We start from the raw sequence: 22,561 nt of genomic DNA, 5'->3' as shown, positions 1-22,561 counted from the left end.
CGAAAATGGTATCGAATATCGATATTTTTCAAGGTATCGTATCGAAGTTAGAAATTCTAGTATCGTGACAACACTACTCACAACAGTCTGACAGCTTATACATTCAGTTTATCCACATCGGCTAAAAGAGCTCACTGGGGCTGCTGGTTACAAGCGAAGACTAAAACCAAATGCTGTGAAATTTCCCCCCAAATGCCTTCAATTTCCCCCCACAAGGAGCCCAAACGTCCGCGCATGGCGAGTGAAAGCCGCGCTAACAAACGTCTAAGGCAAGAGACTCTGGACACTCTCCTGCTAGGATGTAAACAACCCGCTCCTACAGTTTCAGTCGTGGAAGACGAATGATCGGACACTACGCCGATCATGGAGGTAACCGACAATCCACCAGATGCTGTTTTTAACAAAAACCAAAACATTTGGAGTGTTTTTGTACCACTTATTATTTTTTATTTTTTTATAGCTGACGCCCACGTTATCTTATGAGGCCAACATGTCGTACTAGTCGGGGTTCCTTTTGAATAAGTCTCTACCAGCTTGGTACAGTGGGGAGAACAAGTATTTGATACACTGGCGATTTTCAGGTTTTCCTACTTACAAAGCATGTAGAGGTCTGTAATTTTATTTATAGGTACACTTCAACTGTGAGAGACTGAGTCTAAAACAAAAATCCAGAAAATTACATTGTATGATTTTAAAATAATTAATTTGCATTTTATTGCATGACATAAGTATTTGATCACCTACCAACCAGTAAGAATTCCGACTCTCACAGACCTGTTAGTTTTTCTCCTGTTCTCCACTCATTACCTGTATTAACTGCACCTGTTACCTGTATAAAAGACACCTGTCCACACTCAATCAAACAGACTCCAACCTCTCCACAATGGCCAAGACCAGAGAGCTGTGTAAGGACATCAGGGACAAATTGTGGGAAGAGCGAGCTGTCAACCAGCTTGGCAGCGATCAGGTGGTCACTTTGTGAAAACATCTGCTCCACCAGGGAGATGACTGTGTTGCATGCCTCCTTCATCACCGGCGCTGTGTTGGTTACTCGTCGGCCTGGCTCGTCTGTTCCATCGTGAACGGTGGCAGCCCATTCATCAGTTTGCTTCCGCATATTCTGGACATTCTCCTTGAAACGGGTGAGCACACTGCAGAGTGTTGTATAAAACATAAGGAAGAAAAAAAATTCCAGCAGCTGCAGAAAGGTTCGGTCCCTGAGTTTTTTTTTACAGGCCATATGCCTCACTTATGGTGGCCTCATCCCAGAACTGACACAGCCATGCAGTGTGGTCCGAAAATTAAAACATGCCGGTTAAAATGTTTACCACACTTTTTATTTTTACCTGTTCATACAAATAAATTAAACTGCGACCTAGGCCTCTTTCAAGGTTGAGCCCTGTACTACAGCAACAATAAAACATGAAAATGTGCAGATATTACATGCATAATCATTAAGAAAACCAGTCACAGTGAGCAATACAAAGGTCATTTGATTGTTGTAGTAGCTGCAGTAGCAGGTTTTATACAGTAGCCAAGACTCACCTCTGTGTGCATTTTACTCTTGAAAAAGATGCTTCTGTGTAAATACTGAATTGAGTTTTGCGATTGAATGAATTGAGCTGCATTGTACTGTAATAATGTTTATAATCAAAAATGGCAAATGTATACTAAAAAGAAAGAAACAAACTTCAAAATCACAAAAGTTTATTGAAAATCTCGATACAGTACCATCATTTTACAGGTAATGTCTATGAACATGCCCACTTCAACTATAACATAGTATACCCTATATGGCTATCGTCAAAGTTACAATGTAAATACTCAAAACTTTTGTGGAAACTGATTACATCAAAATATTGAAGTCAACTAACTTAATTTTGTTAAGTAAGTAATTACTGAAAAAGTACAATTTGTTAGAATTTAATAGTTAAGATATTTTAAAATATTGATTTTGAAGTTTACTGTACATAAAAATATAGAAGAGAATTATTTCCCAATATGCATTGCTCTTTAAATTAACTCTAGAGTTACCACCTGAGACATGGTTATTGAACACATTTATTCCTTTTGTCAATTCCTTGCCAACAGTTATAAAATATTGAACCGTGAATACTTAATGAGTCTAGTAAGCCCCCCATCATTTCAGATGCCGTCAAAATATGCTGTGAAATGTCAAATTGAAATCCTACCACTAGAAACTTTAAGGAAATTCCCAGATTTTTAAAAATAAAAATCAACACTTCTGCTAAGATTTCTAGAAATCCAGGGAACTTCAGCAGAGTTTTGCAAAGCTACATACAAGGCATTGGCTTGCAAAGGAATGCATAATTCCTATTGGAACCAGAACGTCTTACACAAAGATGGATAATTTATGTCATTGTTACAATCATTTCAGTAGTGGGTGCAAAATATATGTTTGACTAAATGATTGGATTACTTTAGACAAATGTATGTGTTTGATTTTTGTGTAGTTAAGATGAATTAATCAGTCAAAGTACATCAACTTGAAGCAGAACATGCTGGAAACATTTTCATTTTAAACTTATAGAAATTGAGGCAAAGTCAGTACAACATAAACATTTTAAGTTATTGGGAACATTTATCTAACTTTGAGTTACACTTAGTAGAAATATTTTAGTAAGAAAAATACGTTAGGGTTTACAGTGCAGTGCAAGGAAGATAATGCTGATGCGAGTGTTAGTTTAAAGAAGGTGGAATTCATTGATATACTCTTTATTAAGTCTAAGTGCAGACATTTTGTTTCATACTTAAACCAGCAAAGCATCACCATAGTACTTTAGCAAGCCTTAAGATTCCAACAGGCATCTGTCCATCCTATTTATGCATACATAGTGATGTGCATCCACTGAAAAGCAAATGAAAAAGACATCAGTAAAAGTAACTTTGTAACTTCATCACAAACGTTAAAGTTTTTGCAATAATCCTGTTTTGGATAGGTGTGCTTTCCCAGAAGCAATTGATGTGTGATTGGTTGCCTCAAAGGGGCTCACATTTAAAACTCTGAGAGGACTTTCAACCATGGATAGTGCTATTCCAGGAGCTTTAAATGTCCCAACCCTAACCTCAACCATTGCCTTTCATACCTTTATCCCTGAAAAAGGTTTGACAGAAAATGTCAAAACAAAAAAAAAAAGTACTGACAGAAAATGGTTTTATGTTGTAACATTGAAATACGCTTTTAATGATTCAGACTTCGTTTTACAACCCAGCTGTAACCGACCTGATTCAAATGTTCGGCCATCATATTATTTCATCTTGGCAATGATTAACTGAATCAGTTTGTTAATGTATGACTGAAGTGAAAGCCTATAGACATAGGACTGCAGTGCAAGAGACGAAAACAACTTGTGCAAACCATAAATTACCTCATTGTCTTGTAGAGATATGGTCCCTCCATTGTTGAGTTCTCTGAATATTTCTGTTGAGAATGACATTATTAGCTATTTAGATAAACATTTATTTTAACAATTCTTTGAACTAACTGTAAACGATCATTGGAATAACAGAAATGTAAAATCAAGACAAAAGTGAGTACACCCCTCGCGTTCTAATAAATATTGGAAGAGGACTCCAGTGGCAACCTGTGAAGCTCTGGTGAACTCCATGCCCAAAAGGGTTAAGGCAGTGCTGGAACATGATGGTGGCCAAACAAAATATTGAAATATTGGGCCCAATTTGGACATTTTCACTTGTGTACTCAGGGGTGTACTCACTTTTGTTGCCAGCGGTTTAGACATTAATGGCTGAGTGATGTTATTTTGAGGAGACAGCAAAAGTACACTGTTATACAAGCTGTACACTCACTACTTTTCATTGTAGCAAAGAGTAATTTCTTCAGTGTTGTCACATGAAAAGATATAATCAAATATTTACAAAAATGTTTTTCTGAGATACTGTATGTGGTCCCCCCCATTTACATTGTGAACCTACTAGCCATACGGTCCATGCGTAATACAAGGCTGATGAAACTCCCCAGGCTGACAATTCCAGAAGTGCCACCGTAGCGAAGAGCTATCAGGTTCAGCAGGTTATCAGTCAACCTGATCCCTGTGGAGGAGAGCATCTTCAAGTCTTCATTTCAAAGGTACTCAACAGATGATGGGTGGTTGTTATGGCAGAAGAAGCTATGATCCATTGCTCATCCTAATTTTACAATTCAGAAATCTACATTCATGAAACTTACATAAATAGAAGACTGAAAGTGGACTTGCGATGGGTGCAGTTAAGGCATTATTCCCAATCTCAATTTGTCAAGTAGCCCCAATGGACATTTTTGTTGCAGCCCTGGACAAGTACACATGATTTAAACGGATCATCAAGGACTCACTTGCTGCATTCCTCTGCCCTGCTCTAAAATCACCTACAGTGTCTTGCAAAGCTGACAAAGTCCCTCTTCAATTATCACCTAGGAAAAGGGGATATTTGACAATTTGCTTAAATGGTCTTAGACTACAGTAGACCTTCACTGGGTTTAACCTAACCACTCTGAAATTGAGAGGTACCGGGAGCTGCCACAAGTAGGAATGAACTGCCTCACTTAAGGAACCGAAATGACAGATTTATTTTCCACCTTGTTAGCTTTGTGATTTGATCTAGAAATCCCTGCTTATTGGTCAGATGTTTTAACCGCTAAGCCAGCTGCCTCCCTAGTAACCACATCACCACCACATCATTGGGAAACCAAATCATATGATATGGCAGTCCACCAGTCAGTGAAATGGGTAGCACCTGAGTAAGGAAACAACAAAGAGTTGAATAGGTCGCTTTTAAAATTGACAGACATTCGCCGTGACCGTTCTCTTCTATGGGGTCTCAGGGAGAGTTGGCATTTACAAAAAAAAAATGTGTGCTGTTGGGTAGTACTTAAGAAAACTCAAGTTGGTAAAACACTGTATATTTAGAGTTAAGACCTATTTCTAGTGAGCTACCCTTACCTGAAGACATGATTGCGTTCCTCAGTTGACTCACTGACAAATATCCAGAACGGTCCACATCAGAATGTAAGAAGATATCCTGTACAATTTAAGACAATCTGATAAATTGTACTATAATATTTCTAACTACCAAATAGTTCTTTGCTTTGTCCAACAGTGCAATACCTTGTACGTGGTAGCTTTGCTCCATAGACGTAGAAATTCAACGCTGTTCAGTCTTCCGGTGACTGATGTCTGACGAAAGAAAGGTTAAAGGAATCTCTGAAGTCAGATATAAAGCCAATTTTTCAGTTGCTAAAGTCACCTGTGGTCAGAGAAACAACTTGCAACGGATTACAGAAAAACTGTTTGTGTAATACCTACCTTACCCACTAAAATATTGTAATCGGATTACAGATACTTTTGAAAAACATGATTACTTTTTGATTACTTCAATTGAAAAATAACATGTGCGAGAAATTATTTAGACACTTTGAATGTTAGATTTTTTTCTTTTATGTTTTAAAAACAGGTCCCTGTACAACTGAAGCAGGAGCTTGGTCCTCATTGCCGGCAGTAAGTCAGACTTGTTCCCAGTGCATGTTGGACTCCGGCAGGGCTGCCCATGGTTCTGTTCATAATTTTTATGGACAGAATTTCTAGGCGCCGCCAGGGGCCGGAGGGTGTCAGGTTTGGGGACCACACAATTTCGTCTCTGCTCTTTGCAGATGATGTTGTCGTGTTGGCCCCTTCTAACCAGGACCTTCAGCATGCACTGGGACGGTTTGCAGCCGAGTGTGAAGCGGTGGGGATGAAAATCAGTACCTCCAAATCCGAGGCCATGGTCCTCAGTCGGAAAAGGGTGGCTTGCCCACTTCAGGTTGGTGGAGAGTGCCTGCCTCAAGTGGAGGAGTTTAAGTATCTAGGGGTCTTGTTCACGAGTGAGGGAAGGATGGAACAGGAGATTGACAGACGGATCGGTGCAGCTTCTGCAGTAATGCAGTCGATGTATCGGTCTGTCGTGGTGAAGAAAGTCTGTCGATTTACCAGTCAATCTACGTTCCTACTCTCACCTATGGTCATGAGCTTTGGGTCATGACCGAAAGGACAAGATCCCGGATACAGGCGGCCGAAATGAGCTTTCTCCGCAGGGTGGCCGGGCGATCCCTTAGAGATAGGGTGAGAAGCTCGGTCACCCGGGAGGAGCTCAGAGTAGAGCCGCTGGTCCTCCACATCGAGAGGGGTCAGCTGAGGTGGCTTGGGCATCTTTTTCGGATGCCTCCGGAACGCCTTCCTGGGAAGGTGTTCCGGTCCCGTCCCACCGGGAGGAGACCCCGGGGAAGACCTAGGACACGCTGGAGGGACTATGTCTCCCGGCTGGCCTGGGAACGCCTCGGTGTCCCCCCGGAAGAGCTAGAGGAAGTGTCTGGGGAGAGGGAAGTCTGGGCATCCCAGCTTAGACTGCTGCCCCCGCGACCCGGCCCCGGATAAGTGATCGATGAAGCGCTAGTTTAATTTTCTCTGGTTTTGTTTGGTTGGATGGCTGGTAAAAACAGTATCAGTAACACATCCTTAGATTTGGGTTATGGTCATATGAAAAGTCAGAACAAGGGTTATTGGGTTAATTGGAATGATAACTACTGTCTCTATCTCTAAAGTGTCATGCCTAGCTGAAATCCTCAAGTCTTTGGTAATTATAAAGTTGTGTTCTTTGTGCATTCTGAATAAATACATCAATCTGGTTTTAGACATGGGCACAGTACTACTGCTACTGCATTGGTTATGGATAATATTGCCAAAGCACTGAGTGAAAAGTCAAATTGTGTTGTTCTGTTTATTGATCTTCAAAGGCTTTTGATACTGTTCATCATTCCATTCTGATAAAGATATTTACCTCATTGGGCTTGGCTAAGCACACCTGTTTATGGTTTCTGAATTACCTTTTGCCATTGTAACGGATAGGGTTGAATCTAATTGTGTAGTAATTTCATAATAATCTGCATTATATTTTTCATTCCACTGATGTCAACAGTTTTTGAAGGCAGGATTTTAATGCCCACATTGTCTACAAAAATAACCAGTCACAATTCGTGCCTGTTACCTCCAGAGGTGGTCAGGAAAATCAAAATGCAATTCACAACACAATGCGTCTTCTTATCATCAACATCAAATGTGGATATAATCGGGACGTAGACACATTCAAAATGTGGGATGTAGACACATTCAAAATGTAATTGTAAAAATATATTAATTAACAGTTCTTCTTGTCGCATGGAAATGTTTGTAAAGTACTGTTTAAAATGTTGCAAAAGAGGAGACTGTCACTATGCTCATGTGAAAGGATACATCCATTAGGGCTACCATGCTTCGACAGGACTCCAAGCTGAAGCCTTTTGTTTCCTTTACACTTCCTGTCAAATGTGAAAAGATAACGTTCTGTAATCTTAAATTACTGGAAATGATGGTCAATCTCTTTTATACATACCTTGTAGGAGATTTACATTCAGACACCTCTGAAGCTGTTCAGCATCCACCTCCCCAAACTTTTATTGGCAAATCAAAATCATTATTGATTTTCTGAGTGTTGAAAAAGTAGTAATAGTAAGAACAATCTCAAATTACATCTTCTCTAGTAAAATATTTCATTTTCACATTGCAATACAACATTTTGGGTTCAAATGAAATATGCTGTGAACTTGCCTGATCACAATATTTACGAAAAAGAGTTTGCTTGTCATCTATATCTTCTCCTTTAAGAGTGGGCTGAAATGTAATATATTGTAATATTTATTATAAAGAAAGGAAGGTGGAAAGCAACACTGGAGATAAAAAGCAATGCATCAACTCAAATAATACAAAAAAAACTTTTCCTTAAATACCTTTGGGATTTCCTCCATATAATGGTCATTGGAATTCTCACTGAGGTAAATTAAAAAGAAGAATTCAACTGAAAATACATGCATTATAGTGAAGTATGGATATAACCTCATGTGAGTTGTTGACAGTTGGGCTTCTAAGGCAATGTTTCCTGGCTTGAGGAGATTGCATTAATGATCGGAGATCGCACACAACCCCAGGCTGACTGGTCGCAGCTTATCTACTAGTCCAGCTAATGCAAATCACCCCTCTACCTCAGCTTCCTCCTCAACCAATAGAAATATGTGCTATGTAAGGTAATGTACCTCACACTGGTCACTCCAAAAGACAATACTTTCTCAAGCTGCCCTTCCTTTCAGTCCAGTCAGTCCAAATCTTTCATCACCCCTTAATTTTTCCCAAACAAATTGTGTGAACTTCCATCTAATCACTTCACCTGCTAAGCATCTAATCCATATTTGAATATTTACAATTTAGTATGGTGTAATTAGATTTTAGCCTATTCCCTACATACTGTAGCATTTTGATTGGATTTGTGTAACTGATTTTTGTCTTGCAATCTTTATACCCTTTTCCCTGATGTCATCACCAATAAGAGTTGGTCCTTAAATGACATATCTTTTTAAACAAAGGTGAAATTTAATGAAATTGCATACATTGTGTCAACTGGACATTACCCTTTAATGATGTATTGCCAACTTGACTTGATTGAATTGAAAACTGGCCCTGATTTTGTCTCTGACCACTGACAGTTAAAAAGTTAATGTACATTTTTATGAGACATTATACTGATAGATCACAAGTTAGAAAATGACTCACTGTATATGGGTCTCCACCTTGGAGAAGATGGACAGGATGAAGGAGGCGGTTTCATCTGGGTTGAAGGATGTAGGCACAATCAGGTATTCACCAGGATTCAGCCAGAACAATCCCATCACTGTCCGAGAATCTATGTATTTCTCGGTTTTGGCGACAGGCACATTGGTTTTGAAAAAGGTTTTAGGAAACTTCCCTCTGTGTCCTTTCATCTAAGATTCACAAAAAACAGAAGTTTCAAAACTGATGCCTAGAGGTATCTAAAATGACACCATATTTTAATAGTTAAATTTCTGTGTTGTGAAATCTGTAAAAGTGACTTACTTGTGAGGGAACCTGTTGAGCGAGTAAAGACAAGAGAACTTTATTATGAGCAAGTAAAGATGAGAACTTTATTCATCTCAGGTGGGATATTTCAGTGTAGCAGCAGCATTGCATAACATGAAATACACTACATAATCATTATGAATTAAATGTACATATACATTTAAAATGTTCAAGGAATACAGGTGCTGGTCATAAAATATATCATAAAAAAGTTTTATTTCAGTAATTCCATTCAAAAAGTGAAGCTTGTATGATGTATATATTCATTCCACACAGACTAATATATTTCAAGTGTTTCTTTTAATTTTTATGATTATAACTGACAACTAATGAAAACCCCAAATTCAGTATCTCAGAAAATTAGAATATTGTGAGGTTCAATATTGAAGACACCTGGTGCCACACTCTAATTAACCCAAAACACCTGCAAAGGCCTTTAAATGGTCTTTCAGTCTAGTTCTGTAGGCAACACAATCATGGGGAAGACTGCTGACTTGACAACTGTCCAAAAGACGACCATTGACACCATGCACAAGGAGGGCAAGACACAAAAGATCATTGCTAAAGAGGCTGGCTGTTCACAGAGCTCTGTGTCCAAGCCCATTAATAGAGAGGGGAAGGGAAGGAAAAGATGTGGTAGAAAAAAGTGTACAAGCAATAGGGATAACCACACCCTGGAGAGGATTGTGAAACAAAACGCATTCAAAAATGTGGGGGAGATTCACAAAGAGTGGACTGCAGCTGGAGTCAGTGCTTCAAGAACCACCACGCACAGACGTATTCAAGACATGGGTTTCAGCTGTCGAATTCCTTGTGTCAAGCCACTCAGAAGCGTCTTGCCTGGGCTAAAGACAAAAAGGACTGGACTGCTGGACTGCTGCTGCTGAGGACTGGACTGCTGCTGAGTTATGTTCTCTGATGAAAGTCAATTTTGCATTTCCTTTGGAAATCAAGGTCCCAGAGTCTGGAGGAAGAGAGAGGTACAGAATCCACAATACTTGAAGTCCAGTGTAAAGTTTCCACAGTCAGTGATGTTTGGGGTGCCATGTCATCTGCTGGTGTTGGTCCACTGTGTTTTCTGAGGTCCAAGGTCAACGCAGCCGTCTACCAGGACGTTTTAGAGCACTTCATGCTTCCTGTTGCTGACCAACTTTATGGAGATGCAGATTTCATTTTCCAACAGGACTTGGCACCTGCACACAGTGCTAAAGCTACCAGTACCTGGTTTAAGGTCCATGGTATCCCTGTTCTTAATTGGCCAGCAAACTCGCCTGACCCTAACACTATAGAAAATCTATGGGGTATTGTGATGAGGAAGATGCGATACGCCAGACCCAACAATGCAGAAGAGCTGAAGGCCACTATCAGAGCAACCTGGGCTCTCATAACACCTGAGCAGTGCCACAGACTGATCGACTCCTTGCCATGCTGCATTGCTGCAGTAATTCAGGCAAAAGGAGCTCCAACTAAGTATTGAGTGCTGTACATGCGCATACTTTTTATGTTCGTACTTTTCAGTTGGCCAAAATTTCTAAAAAAAAATGTTTTTGTATTGGTCTTAAGTAATATTCAAATTTTCTGAGATACTGAATTTGGGATTTTCATTAGTTGTCAGTTATAATCATCACAGTTAAAAGAAATAAACATTTGAAATATATCAGTCTGTGTGTAATGAATTAATATAATATACAAGTTTCACTTTTTGAATGGAATATTCTAATTTTATGACCAGCACCTGTATATTCAGGCTATTGTGAGTCCAGAGTGGTGGTGGTGGGGGGGGTGTTGTGAGCCCAGAGTGGTGCTGGTATTCATTATTAAAAACAAAGATCAAAATGATATAATTTATACTGTATCTGGATTTTTTTTCTCTGGAAGTACATTGTAATATTCTGCATGCTGAATTCACTGCTTGAAAATTGGCACACCACCTCAGGCTCTACATTGAAACAGTGGAGCCACACTTGCTTTTAGATTTGTCCATAATCTGGCAAGAACCTTGGTGTGACCATAAACCAACACCTTGTCATGCTCCACAAATATCAAAGGGTTGACTTTCTCTGGTAGGTTCATGTTCCACAACATTAATTAATTCAAAGGGCATCAAAGGAACTAATTCAGTCACTTGTTATATCTCATCTGGACTACTGCAGCTCACTTTGGTAGAGCTTCCTGCTTGTGTAAACCTCTGCAACTTACCCAGAACATTGCAGCCTGCCTGCATTTTAACCTTCCACACCGGTTTCCAGTTTAAGCTTACATCCAGTACAAGACTATAGTGCTTTGTTGTGGAGCAGCAAGAGAAACAACCCCTCCCTGGTTCCTGTTTTGAGCAGTTGTGTTGTATTTACATGAGACCTTTGTTCTTCCATTTCTGGACTTTTTTCAGCTCTCACTCAACAAAACTTGCATCCTTTCGATGCTAGGACTAACTCCCATTTTTCAAAAGTTGTGGACGAAAAAGGAGCACTAACCCCAAAAATGTAAAAGCCAATGTGGAGTGTTTTGGCAAGGCGTCTGTTTCTCTTGTCAGGCTTTTGCATCAGAGTAACCAGGATGTTGTAGTCACCCTGTGTCTCAGAGCAGACCTTTTTCAATCCTTCAATCTTCACCTGATACTGGGGATTTATCCAGAAAGTGTCTGAGAAACAGCACAAACATTTTGGGTTAAGTTGAGGAAAATAATTCAGACAGGTTTTTGGGGGTAATTTCTTAGTAAAGGAAAAACCTATCAACAAAAATACAATTTACCGGGGAAATTAAGGCAACCCCCAGCGGTGGTTCCTGTAACCCATCTGCCCTCATGGACAGTGGCCGTCCAGTGACAAGCAGGGTTTTTGTCAAGAAAGTCCGGGCACAGACAGCAGATATCCACAGACCGGAAGTGCTTACAGAAGTCTTCAACAGTTATCCTAAGAAGACAACAAACTTGATGCTGTTTTTGAAAAATCATTACTGATTTGTACTAATTGATATTGACATTTAACTATCACTAATGATTCGTACTGGCACAGGAATTTCAGCGCTGATCTCTCTGGCAATATTATTGAAATCTCTACTGATGGGTAGTGACAGTAGTCGCTTATCACAAAGCGTAGACATTTCACTGCAAACAAATGCCTGAAAAATAATATTTACCAGAATTCCCCATCCTCAACCACTGACAGACACGTCTTCCGATCGCCAGGACTCACTGTTTGCCACAAGGATGAACTAAGAGGAAAAACACACATCATGTCAGTAGCTCTGAGGTAAGTCTCCTGGGAAATGTTAGTTATAGCTCTCCAGAGTCTGGCTACTTCTTTTAATTTAGTTGAAATGTAAGTTATTTTAAGATTAATGAACTAATAAATGGATTGTTGAAGGCTAGGTGGCATTCAAATGATATGTTGATAAGAATGGGATAACAATTAACTGCGTGACTTCTAAATGTAATGGAAAGTTTGGAGGGATGAACCGACATACAGTGTGATAACAATCATGCCCTTTCAGCCCCAAACTAGCTCCAGGGTCATTATCATTTGCAGATACTGATGGCGTGTAAAACAGTCATTATGACAGTATTACTGCCATGGGTTTTTGTCATAAAGAATAAAAAAGGAATAGAAAATGTATTTCTTACTTGTCGCTCCAATCTCCTGTCCACTCCACTCTGCCCCATGGGTTGTAGACACGGATTAGATTCACTGGCCTTCCTTTGCTCATGAGCTGTAAATGACATGAGCTGTAATCTCAGAGCAGGAACACCAGTGTTCTGGGGCAGGACATGAATCTGGCTCCCGCATGAGAGAACCAAATATCTTAACCAAAAGAAATGCCATAATGGGTCAAAGGTTGACAGTGCTTTTGATGCTGCCGGCAGCGCACTACAGAGTGCCTTTATGGAATGTATTCAGTCCCCTTTACTTTCTCCAAATGTTGTTGTGTTATAGACTTAATTCATAGTTAGTTTTTCTGATCCTTTGCCATGCCACTTCAGACTGAGCTGATTCTTTAGAACTTTCCACTTGTGGAGAACACAATTGATAGGACATGATTTAGAAAGACACACGTCTATATAAAGGTCTCACACTTCTCAGTGTATGTCAGAACAACACTTAAGCCATGAAGTCCAAGGAACTCTCTGTAGACCAAAACAGTGTGAAGTCATAGATCTGGGGAAGGTTATGGGAAAAAATTGCTCAAGCATTGACAGTTCCTTGAATACACTGGGTTCCATCATTTTGAAATGGAATAAGTTTGGAATACCAAGAGTGGCTAGAGCCGGCCATTGGTGTGTTCCAAGAGAATTACATCAATTATGTCAGTTCTGTCAATGGAACATTAGTCTGAGATGTGTATGTAAACATGTTTGATCAAGTGTCTGGCAGACCAGTAAAGGAGAAATTTACAAGTATGGATAAGAGATTACTTCAAGTTCAGTGGATCAAGTGACTCATTGTATACGTAGACCCTGAAAGGACATCCAAGTGTGAGAACTTGTCATCAATTGAGAGAACAAATCTAAAACAAGCCTGTATCGAAAACAGAGTGAATTATGAAGCCTGAATGTCAGCCACACAGCCAAGACAATGCTGGAGTGACTTCGGGATAAGTCTGGCAATGTACTTCAGTGGCCCATTCAAAGACGGGGAGTGAACTCTTATTAACATACACTGAACAAAATTATTAACCCAACACTTTTGTTTTTGCCTCCATTATCCATGAGCTGAACCCAAAGATCTAAGACTTTCTCTGTGTGTTATGGACAACGAACACAGGTGCATTTTATTGATGGCATTTTGAATGCACAGAGATACCGTGACAAGATCCTGAGGCCCACTGTTGTGCCATTCATCCACAACCATCACCTCATGTTGCAGCATGATAATGCATGGCCCCATGTTGCAAAGATCTATACACAATTCCTGGAAGCTGAAAACATCCCAGTTCTTGCATGGCCAGCAAACATACCGGACATGTCACCCATTGAGCTTGTTTGGGAGGCTCTGGATCAGCGTATACAACAGCGTGTTCCAGGTCCTGCCAATATCCAGCAACTTCGCACAGCCATTGAAGAGCAGTGGACCAACATTCCACAGGTCACAATCAACAACCTGATCAACTCTATGCGAAGGAGTTGTGTTGCACTGCGTGAGGCAAATGGAGGTCACATCAGATACTGACTTTTTTTTCGGACCCCCCCGGACCCTCCAAATACAGTGAAACTGCACATTTTAGAGTGGCCTTTTATTGTGGCCAGCCTCAGGCTGAACTGTGCAATAATCATGCTGTGTTATCAGCATCTTGATACGACACACCTGTGAGGTGGATGGATTATCTCGGCAAAGGAGAAGTGTTCACTAACACAGATTTAGACAGATTTGTGAACTATATTTGAGAGAAACACGCCTTTTGTGTACACAGAGAAAGTCTTGGATCTTTGACTTCAGCTCATGATAAATGGGGGCAAAAACAAAAGTGTTGCGCTTATAGTTTTGTTCAGTATATTTTGATGGATGTTTGATGTACAATCCCCATTCATTCTGACAGAGTTTAAGATTTACTACAAAAGAAGAATGAGAGAAACTGCCTAAATCCAACTGTGCACACCAGGTAGAAACTCACCCAAGAATCCCCAAAGCTGTGATTTCTACCAAGAGACATCTAGAAAGTACTGAATAATGTGTCTAAATGCTTGTGTCAATATGTATTTTAGATATTTTATGTTCCTAAAAATATTGTTTTGCTTTTTCAAAATGGGTATTCTCTCTGGATAAATGGCAATTATTTCAGTATCCAAAATGAAATATATTGAACAGAGCAAGCTAAAGAAAATGTGAGGCTGTAAATACATTTCACAGGAACACAAGAATAACTTATGGTTTGGGTAGGGTTCATTTCGGTTTATGAGAAGTATCACCACAACTGCACCCATTTCCCTTAAGTTAGGTCTGTGGAATGTAAATATTGGCCAAGCAAATAAAGTTTATAGACAAAGACAGGGGTCAGTTACCTGAATAATTCCTGTGAGGGTGTAGGCATGACCTCTCACTAGTCCATTTGGTGCCACTGTGTTCCCTGGTGTTTCCTACAATAAGACCCAAGTAATTAGGTATTACAGGCACAGCAATCAGACCATTACAGAACAGAGGTTTCAGGCACATAGTAAGGACAAGGCTACTAACTGTGACATAGAAATGCTTTGTGGACACACTACTTTTTATATATATTTTTAACAATAGAAAGACCAGGCCTATGGAAACATTGTTACTGTACTGGTTAAAGATGATTAAATCTCTGGAATCTGGAGGGATGGAGTTAAAGGGGACATGAGTTGTGTTTTTGAGGTCACTTTCGAGTTTAGTCATTAGCGTATGAGACTGTGTTGGATTTTGGCAAGAGGCCAAAATGTTTTTGTGTTGCATCAGCAATTGTGGGTTTGATTACAGGCTCAAAATGGACAGAAAAAAAGATCTTCCATTCCATGCAAGAAATTGCCAAGAAACTGAAGATCTTATACAATTCTGTGTACTACAGCCTTCACAGAACAGCGCAAACTGGCTCTAACCAGAATAGACAGAGGAGTGGGAGGCCCCAGTGCACAACTGAGCACGAGGACAGATGCATTAGTGTCTAGTCTTAGAAACATGCTTGGTGTTAAATCTCCATTGATTTGTTTTGGAGAGTGGTGGTGCTGCTCACCCCAGGAGGAGTCTCACATCCCATCAGGGAGTTACATTTGGCAGCTCGAAACAGGAGGTTCCACAGATTTGGAGGCGCGTCAGCAAGCTTAAATGTGATGTACACTCCTCCTGTAAAGTCCATCATGGCTTCAGAAGGGTTCCCCAAATTCATGTCAGCATAGGAGCCACACACCCTGCCAGAATATTTCAAGTTATTCGGGCACAATCCAATAACAGAATGTTATTAAACTCTTATCACAATCTCGTTTGTCTCACTTGGCGTAAGCTTTTTCCATCAAGGCAGGCCAGAACTCGTTGGGAGTTTTCGAATGAACAAAAATGAGCTGGCCGTCAATTGTTGGCAGCTTGTCATCGATCACAACATCCACCCACCTACCAAACCTCCAGAACTGAAAGAAAGTAGAATTAGTATCTCCTGTATGTCCTCTACATGACTGCTTTCTACAAGCTTGATACAAGTGCTCCCAGAGCCAAGACATAAATGATGAATTCTCAATACCATTCATATGACTTGATTACCACATTGAAAGGACAACTTTCTTGATTTTGGCTGGAAACAGTGGGGACACTAGGACGAATGCCTAGACTAGAGGTCATCAAACCTTTGAAGATCGCTTATCACAAATGCAAGCCAGGATCTATTCATTGCAAAAACAAAAAAACACTAGGAATGTAACACTTAGACTTAATATTTATTTTTACATGAATACAATTGTCATCGTTAACGCCAATAGTTACAGACTTAATACACACATGCAAGACAGCAAGTGCAACAATATCACCTCGCTATAATATCTGGTTTTGTCTGTGATTGAAGAATCGCTTCTTTAAACTCACTGTTAGTAAATCCTTAATTGTGACTAACTAAGATGTGACTGCTTTAAGGCTGGTTTTACCGTCCATCGTCTCATGTGTTTGTAGTTTGTGTATAAGTTCCTGTGAATTTCAGATAGTGGATGATGCTCCAAGTTGCCTTTTTTGAGACCGTCATTTTCCCATTCCGCAGGGAAGTAATGTTTTTGCCCGACCAGCTGTTTTGTGGGTGTCATTAGCCTGCTAGACAGCTCATCTATCAGCACATCTATCAGCAGGAGATGCCACTGCTCTTAGGCGCGTTGCCCACACCAAGATTAAAATAAACCAGCTAATTTAGGGAATCTACTTGGAATGCCTTGAAGATCAACCAGTTGATTGTGATCGACTTTTTGGTGATCACTATCTTAAACCAATAAACTACAGGGCCTGCATAGAATGACAGATGTTTAAATATCCTGGGTCTTGTCTCAAAAAAGAATGTTCTATGCTGGATAGGTTATTTACCTTGAAATGGAAAATTCCACAGTAATCGTGTTCAAAGCTTTGCTGTCCATGCAGCACTTGTTCCATGATGCATGTCTGGAATGTTAAGGCCCCGATGGAAGCAAGAAACCAGCAATTACCTAAACAAACATTAAATATGTTTACAGTGAGTTTGAGTGCATCCCGATGTTTGCATTACAAAAGGCATGGCATGCTATCTGATTCTTGCTAGAAATTAAATCATTCACCAGCTAATCCTTGCCCGTAGTCAAACCTTGAAATTCCATCAACCGTAAAACAAGGTCTTTTTGCAATTTCCTGGAAATACATATTTAGAGCACATTTTAGATACATGGCATTCATATAATGAATACATGAATGAAATCCTCTTCAGTAGCGTTGTGTGGAGATTTGAATAAAGCCTAACATACCGCTGGTCTCAGCCACTTCACTCTGCACATGTCTTTAGGGGAGAGTAGCTCTTCACCGATGGAGGAGTTGTCTGGGGGGAATCTGTCGTCGATGTACTTATACCCATTGGACAAACAGAACTGCTTCAGCTGTTGGAAGTCTTGGTTGTTGAATTTCTCTGGGTTGGCAAGGGTCCCTATACCATCATTCTTGTCGCGCGCCTGCATTATACTCATGCACACACCAGGAGGAGGCATGGTTATATTCTGTTGAGGATCTGAAGGGGAGATAATGCAAATATTGAAAAAGGTATGGCTGAAGCCGAAATATGAACAACATAGTGCATTACTGACTATTGAAGACCGGTAACAATATAAAATCATATATTTCATGCTACAGTAGTTCTTAACGGGAATCCTTAAAAGCATTATTTTTGTTTCATCACCTTAAATACATTTTTACAATGAGGTGAATTCTGAGCATTTGTAAGTCAGTCAAATTGTCAAATTCAAAAATGTACATAGAACACTCATTTTACTTACACCCCTCAACCATTCATTCCAAATATACAGTACGTTTATTTCTTGCTCTCACTGAAGCATGTGTTATTGTCAGATGTATAGGTAGATATGGTGATAAATGGCTCCCTGTTTGTACACAACCTGATAGTTAAAAGGGTTTAGAGATGTAATGATCATTAGTGATTTTAGAGGCATGTTGTACATGATCAATACCTTGAAAAAGGTTCCCCAACAACACAATGTTTAGAAAAAGTGTTTCCACCTTGACTGTAAGTGACTTCGTCTCAGACAGATCACCTCTAGTTGAAATGAAAATGAGGTTCAGGTGTGCAGCAGGTCTTTTGAGGCTGGTACATACAGGTGCTGGTCATGAAATTAGAATATCATCAAAAAGTTTATTTATTTCAGTAATTCCATTCAAAAAGTGAAACATTCCACACAGACTGATAGATTTCGAGTGTTTATTTTAATTTTGATGATTATAACTGACAACTAATGAAAACCCCAAATTCAGAATCTCAGAAAATTAGAATATTGTGAAAAGGTTCAATATTGAAGACACCTGGTGCCACACTCTAATCAGCTAATTAACCCAAAACACCTGCAAAGGCCTTTAAATGGTCTTTCAGTCTAGTTCTGTAGGCAACACAATCATGGGGAAGACTGCTGACTTGACAGCTGTCCAAAAGATGACCATTGACACCATGCACAAGGAGGGCAAAACACAAAAGGTCATTGCTAAAGAGGCTGGCTGTTCACAGAGCTCTGTGTCCAAGAAAATTAATAGAGAGGCGAAGGGAAGGAAAAGATGTGGTAGAAAAAAGTGTACAAGCAATAGGGATAACCGCACCCTGGAGAGGATTGTGAATCTAAACGCATTCAAAAATGTGGGGGAGATTCACAAAGAGTGGACTGCAGCTGGAGTCAGTGCTTCAAGAACCACCACGCACAGACATATGCAAGAAAGGGGTTTCAGCTGTCGCATTCCTTGTGTCAAGCCACTCTTGAACAAGACACAGCATCAGAAGTGTCTAGCCTGGGCTAAAGACAAAAAGGATTGGAATGCTGCTGAATTATGTTCTCTGATGAAAGTACATTTATCATTTCCTTTGGATATCAAGGTCACAGAGTCTGGAGGAAGAGAGGAGAGGCACAGAATTCCAGTGGTAAACTTTACACAAAGTCCAGTGTAAGGTTTCCACAGTCAGTGATGGTTTGGTTTGCCATGTCATCTGCTGGTGTTGGTCCACTGTGTTTTCTGAGGTCCAAGGTCAACGCAGCCGACTACCAGGAAGTTCTAGAGCACTTCATGCTTCCTGCTGCTGACCAACTTTATGGAGATATAGATTTCAGTGCTGTACATGCTCATACTTTTGATGTTCATACTTTTCAGTTGGCCAACATTTCAAAAAAAAAATTTTTTGTATTGGTCTTAAGTAATATTCAAATTTTCTGAGATACTGAATTTGGGATTTTCATTAGTTGTCAGTTATAATCATCACAATTAAAAGAAATAAACATTTGAAATACACTCAACTAAAGGATTATTAGGAACACTTGTTCAATTTCTCATTAATGCAATTATCTAATCAACCAATCACATGGCAGTTGCTTCAATGCATTTAGGGGTATGGTCCTGGTCAAGACAATCTCCTGAACTCCAAACTGAATGTCAGAATGGGAAAGAAAGGTGATTTAAGCAATTTTGAGCGTGGCATGATTGTTGGTGCCAGACGGGCCGGTCTGAGTATTTCACAATCTGCTCAGTTACTGGGATTTTCACGCACAACCATTTCTAGGGTTTACAAAGAATGGTGTGAAAAGGGAAAAACATCCAGTATGCAGCAGTCCTGTGGGTGAAAATGCCTTGTTGATGCTAGAGGTCAGAGGAGAATGGGCCGACTGATTCAAGCTGATAGAAGAGCAACTTTGACTAAAATAACCACTGGTTACAACCGAGGTATGCAGCAAAGCATTTGTGAAGCCACAACACGCACAACCTTGAGGCGGATGGGCTACAACAGCAGAAGACCCCACCGGGTACCACTCATCTCCACTACAAATAGGAAAAAGAGGCTACAATTTGCACAAGCTCACCAAAATTGGACAGTTGAAGACTGGAAGAATGTTGCCTGGCTACTTCCATCTGGATAATGCACCATGTCACAAAGCTCGAATCTTTTCAAATTGGTTTCTTGAACATGACAATGAGTTCACTGTACTGAAATGGCCCCCACAGTCACCAGATCTCAACCCAATAGAGCATCTTTGGGATGTGGTGGAATGGGAGCTTCGTGCCCTGGATGTGCATCCCACAAAGCTCCATCAACTGCAAGATGCTATCCTATCAATATGGGCCAACATTTCTAAAGAATGCTTTCAGCACCTTGTTGAATCAATGCCACTTAGAATTAAGGCAGTTCTGAAGGCGAAAGGGGGTCAAACACAGTATTAGTATGGTGTTCCTAATAATCCTTTAGGTGAGTGTATATCTGTCTGTGTGTAATTAATGAATATAATATACAAGTTTCACTTTTTGAATGGAATATTTTGATGATATTCTAATTTTACGACCAGCACCTGTAGTTCCCTGGTGGAGCAGCTATGCGAACCTGGACTGAATCGGATGTGCTTTGGAAGACATACAGCGTCTCTCACAAATGTAATAATGGAGCATTGTTTTCTATATGCGCCGATTTACTGAACACTGTCAAATGCATCAGTAAAGATATTGTGCGTTATGGAACCAAAATAGTTTCACGTGTAAATGAGGCTAGTATGACGAAGCAAAGTATTCTTATTGTGAGAGCTGTTACAGCAAAGGACAGAGTGGATGTGGAGCTGTTCATTGCATCGGCAGCTGAAGCACTGCAGGACACAACACTCCTCCGTTCCTGTGAAAGTCTTTTCTATGAGTTGTCTTTTGTGCCTCTTTTCATCTGAACGACACTTTTGGTTCCCAGCGGGTTTGTCCTTTAAGTTGCTTACAAATCAACTCAGAGCCATGAGAAAATGGCCCTTATTCACTTTTTGTAGTTGTGAACAAAAAGTTAACATTGCAGGTATAAATGGAACACAAAGTGGCCCAAACCACAGCAAGTTTAGTCCTATAATAATAGATAATATAGCAAACGATTTTACCCATATGGTACATTATCATACGAATTAGGTTGAGTCATATGGTCTATCACTGATTACAATTGATGAAATATTTAGAGGGAAAAAATACAATATGATCATATGATCTGATAAAACTGGGCACTGCAAAATACGTAACAAACTAGGTAGTGCCAAGGGTATTCAAATTCCTCACTAAGAAATACATATGTTACAATTGTAGACGTTTTACTTACCTCAGACAATCACGGTTTGAATCTTCTGTAAACCAATCCAGGTTCTAGTCTTATATATATATATGTACCTGAAAGCTCCAAAGATTGACCATGTGATGTCGTCCACAATAGACTATGAAATAATGAGACCAGAAACACAACCCACTGTGCACACAATTATTGGGAGCTGTGCCAAGTCTGCTGTCATAATATCTTTCTATTTGTTTTTAAATGACAAATGTGTACATTTTGAACTTTAAGTGTACCTTTTAGTTCTAAAGAACTCAGCTGTGAGTTCTGTAGAAATGAGTCAATTGATAACTGTCACATCGGAAAGCCGAAAGTATGAGTCTTTTTTCCCTGATTAAAAACACGTCTATGTTTTATGGTTGCCTGGTCAAAGGTTTCTATAAGAGATGTTGATTGTGCTTTGTGAGTCTCTTAATGAATAACTTTTAACCAGCTTTTCAGCCAGTATCTTTTTTTCCTCTGATAATAAATAAGAAGTAGATTTACTGAATTACATGACAGAGAAACGGAAAACGCTGTAGATTCATGTTGCCAGATGCAAATCTGACTGGGGATAACTGAAATATATGATATTTTATGTGTGGCAAATAACATCAAACATTGTTAGCATCTAGCTTGGACCAATCAATTAGGACGCACAAATCAAAATAGGTTCTGGACTGGCAAGTAGAAAAACACTAACCCTGTTCCTGTATAAGGGTTGCAGGTGAAGCATTGCAGTAACCTTAATCCTTTTTCTTAGACTGCATAATCTTTATTTTACATAACCATTATTAAACCAGGTGAAGCAAATAAAATGTTCCTGACTAAAAAACCTACCTGAAATGTAAGATAATAGGACAGCACACAGAACCACATGAAGAATAATAAACCCTACATTCTAGAAGTGAACTACATCTTTTGCAATTTGTTCCAGTCACTAGCACTGGCAAATATGGAAATATGGAAAATAATTGATGACCAAAGGAAGTTGATGCTGTAAGAGTGACAGGCGTATTTGGACAGTGACACAAGTGTTATTATTTGGATCAGTGCTCCAGCACATTGGATTACAAAAACTAAAAGGCTACCAGGTTAAAATGCAGGTTAGGGTTAAAATAACAGGTTTAAGTTTTATTTGATATTTTTTCAGATTTAATTTACATCTATAAAATGATTACCAATTTAAAGGGAACAAAAGTAATTGGACAAAGTAACTTAACCTTTTAAAAAAGATATCATGTTTACATGGGATTAATTTACATTTTCAAAACTTTTAACAGTATGCATTTGGACTGAATTTTATATTCATGTAGTTTCATAGTCTATTGTGGACGACATCACAT

General features: G+C 39.6%; 1 protein-coding gene across 6 annotated transcripts; it reads right to left on the bottom strand.

The window, feature by feature from the left end:
* Window positions 1-1,735: 1,735 nt before the first annotated feature.
* Window positions 1,736-21,581, bottom strand: LOC105009069 (calpain-1 catalytic subunit). 6 transcript variants are annotated; one of them, XM_010868466.4, is made up of 23 exons: window positions 21,228-21,580; window positions 18,088-18,237; window positions 17,374-17,630; window positions 17,191-17,260; window positions 16,964-17,082; window positions 15,899-16,032; window positions 15,642-15,816; window positions 14,953-15,027; window positions 12,580-12,665; window positions 12,096-12,170; window positions 11,709-11,869; window positions 11,432-11,598; window positions 8,955-8,966; window positions 8,634-8,842; window positions 7,817-7,856; window positions 7,638-7,700; window positions 7,423-7,480; window positions 7,284-7,348; window positions 5,124-5,192; window positions 4,959-5,037; window positions 3,955-4,071; window positions 3,390-3,442; window positions 1,736-2,869 (listed from the first exon to the last, which is right to left on the bottom strand). In XM_010868466.4, exons 3-23 carry the CDS (start codon window positions 17,608-17,610, stop codon window positions 2,843-2,845), a joined length of 2,091 nt encoding a protein of 696 aa, XP_010866768.2. In that variant the 5' UTR covers window positions 17,611-17,630; window positions 18,088-18,237; window positions 21,228-21,580; the 3' UTR covers window positions 1,736-2,842. The 6 variants fall into 6 exon arrangements, with proteins under 6 accessions (XP_010866768.2, XP_019909409.2, XP_019909408.2 ...); XM_020053850.3 differs by having other exon boundaries at window positions 18,137-18,237; XM_020053849.3 differs by lacking the exon at window positions 18,088-18,237 and having other exon boundaries at window positions 21,228-21,579.
* Window positions 21,582-22,561: the final 980 nt, after the last annotated feature.

The sequence above is a fragment of the Esox lucius genome, chromosome 15, assembly GCF_011004845.1.
Source record: "Esox lucius isolate fEsoLuc1 chromosome 15, fEsoLuc1.pri, whole genome shotgun sequence".
NCBI classification, from domain to species: Eukaryota; Metazoa; Chordata; class Actinopteri; order Esociformes; family Esocidae; genus Esox; species Esox lucius.
This window is presented reverse-complemented; position numbering and strand designations above follow the sequence as displayed.

Coding starts and splice junctions, on each gene's coding strand:
- LOC105009069 (XM_010868466.4), bottom strand. CDS start 17,610: ATGCCTCCTCCTGGTGTGTGCATGAGTATAATGCAGGCGCGCGACAAG. Junction 15,817..15,898: donor ATGGAAAAAGCTTACGCCAA/GTGAGACAAACG, acceptor ATATTCTGGCAG/GGTGTGTGGCTCCTATGCTG. Junction 15,028..15,641: donor GATGTGAGACTCCTCCTGGG/GTGAGCAGCACC, acceptor GTCTTATTGTAG/GAAACACCAGGGAACACAGT.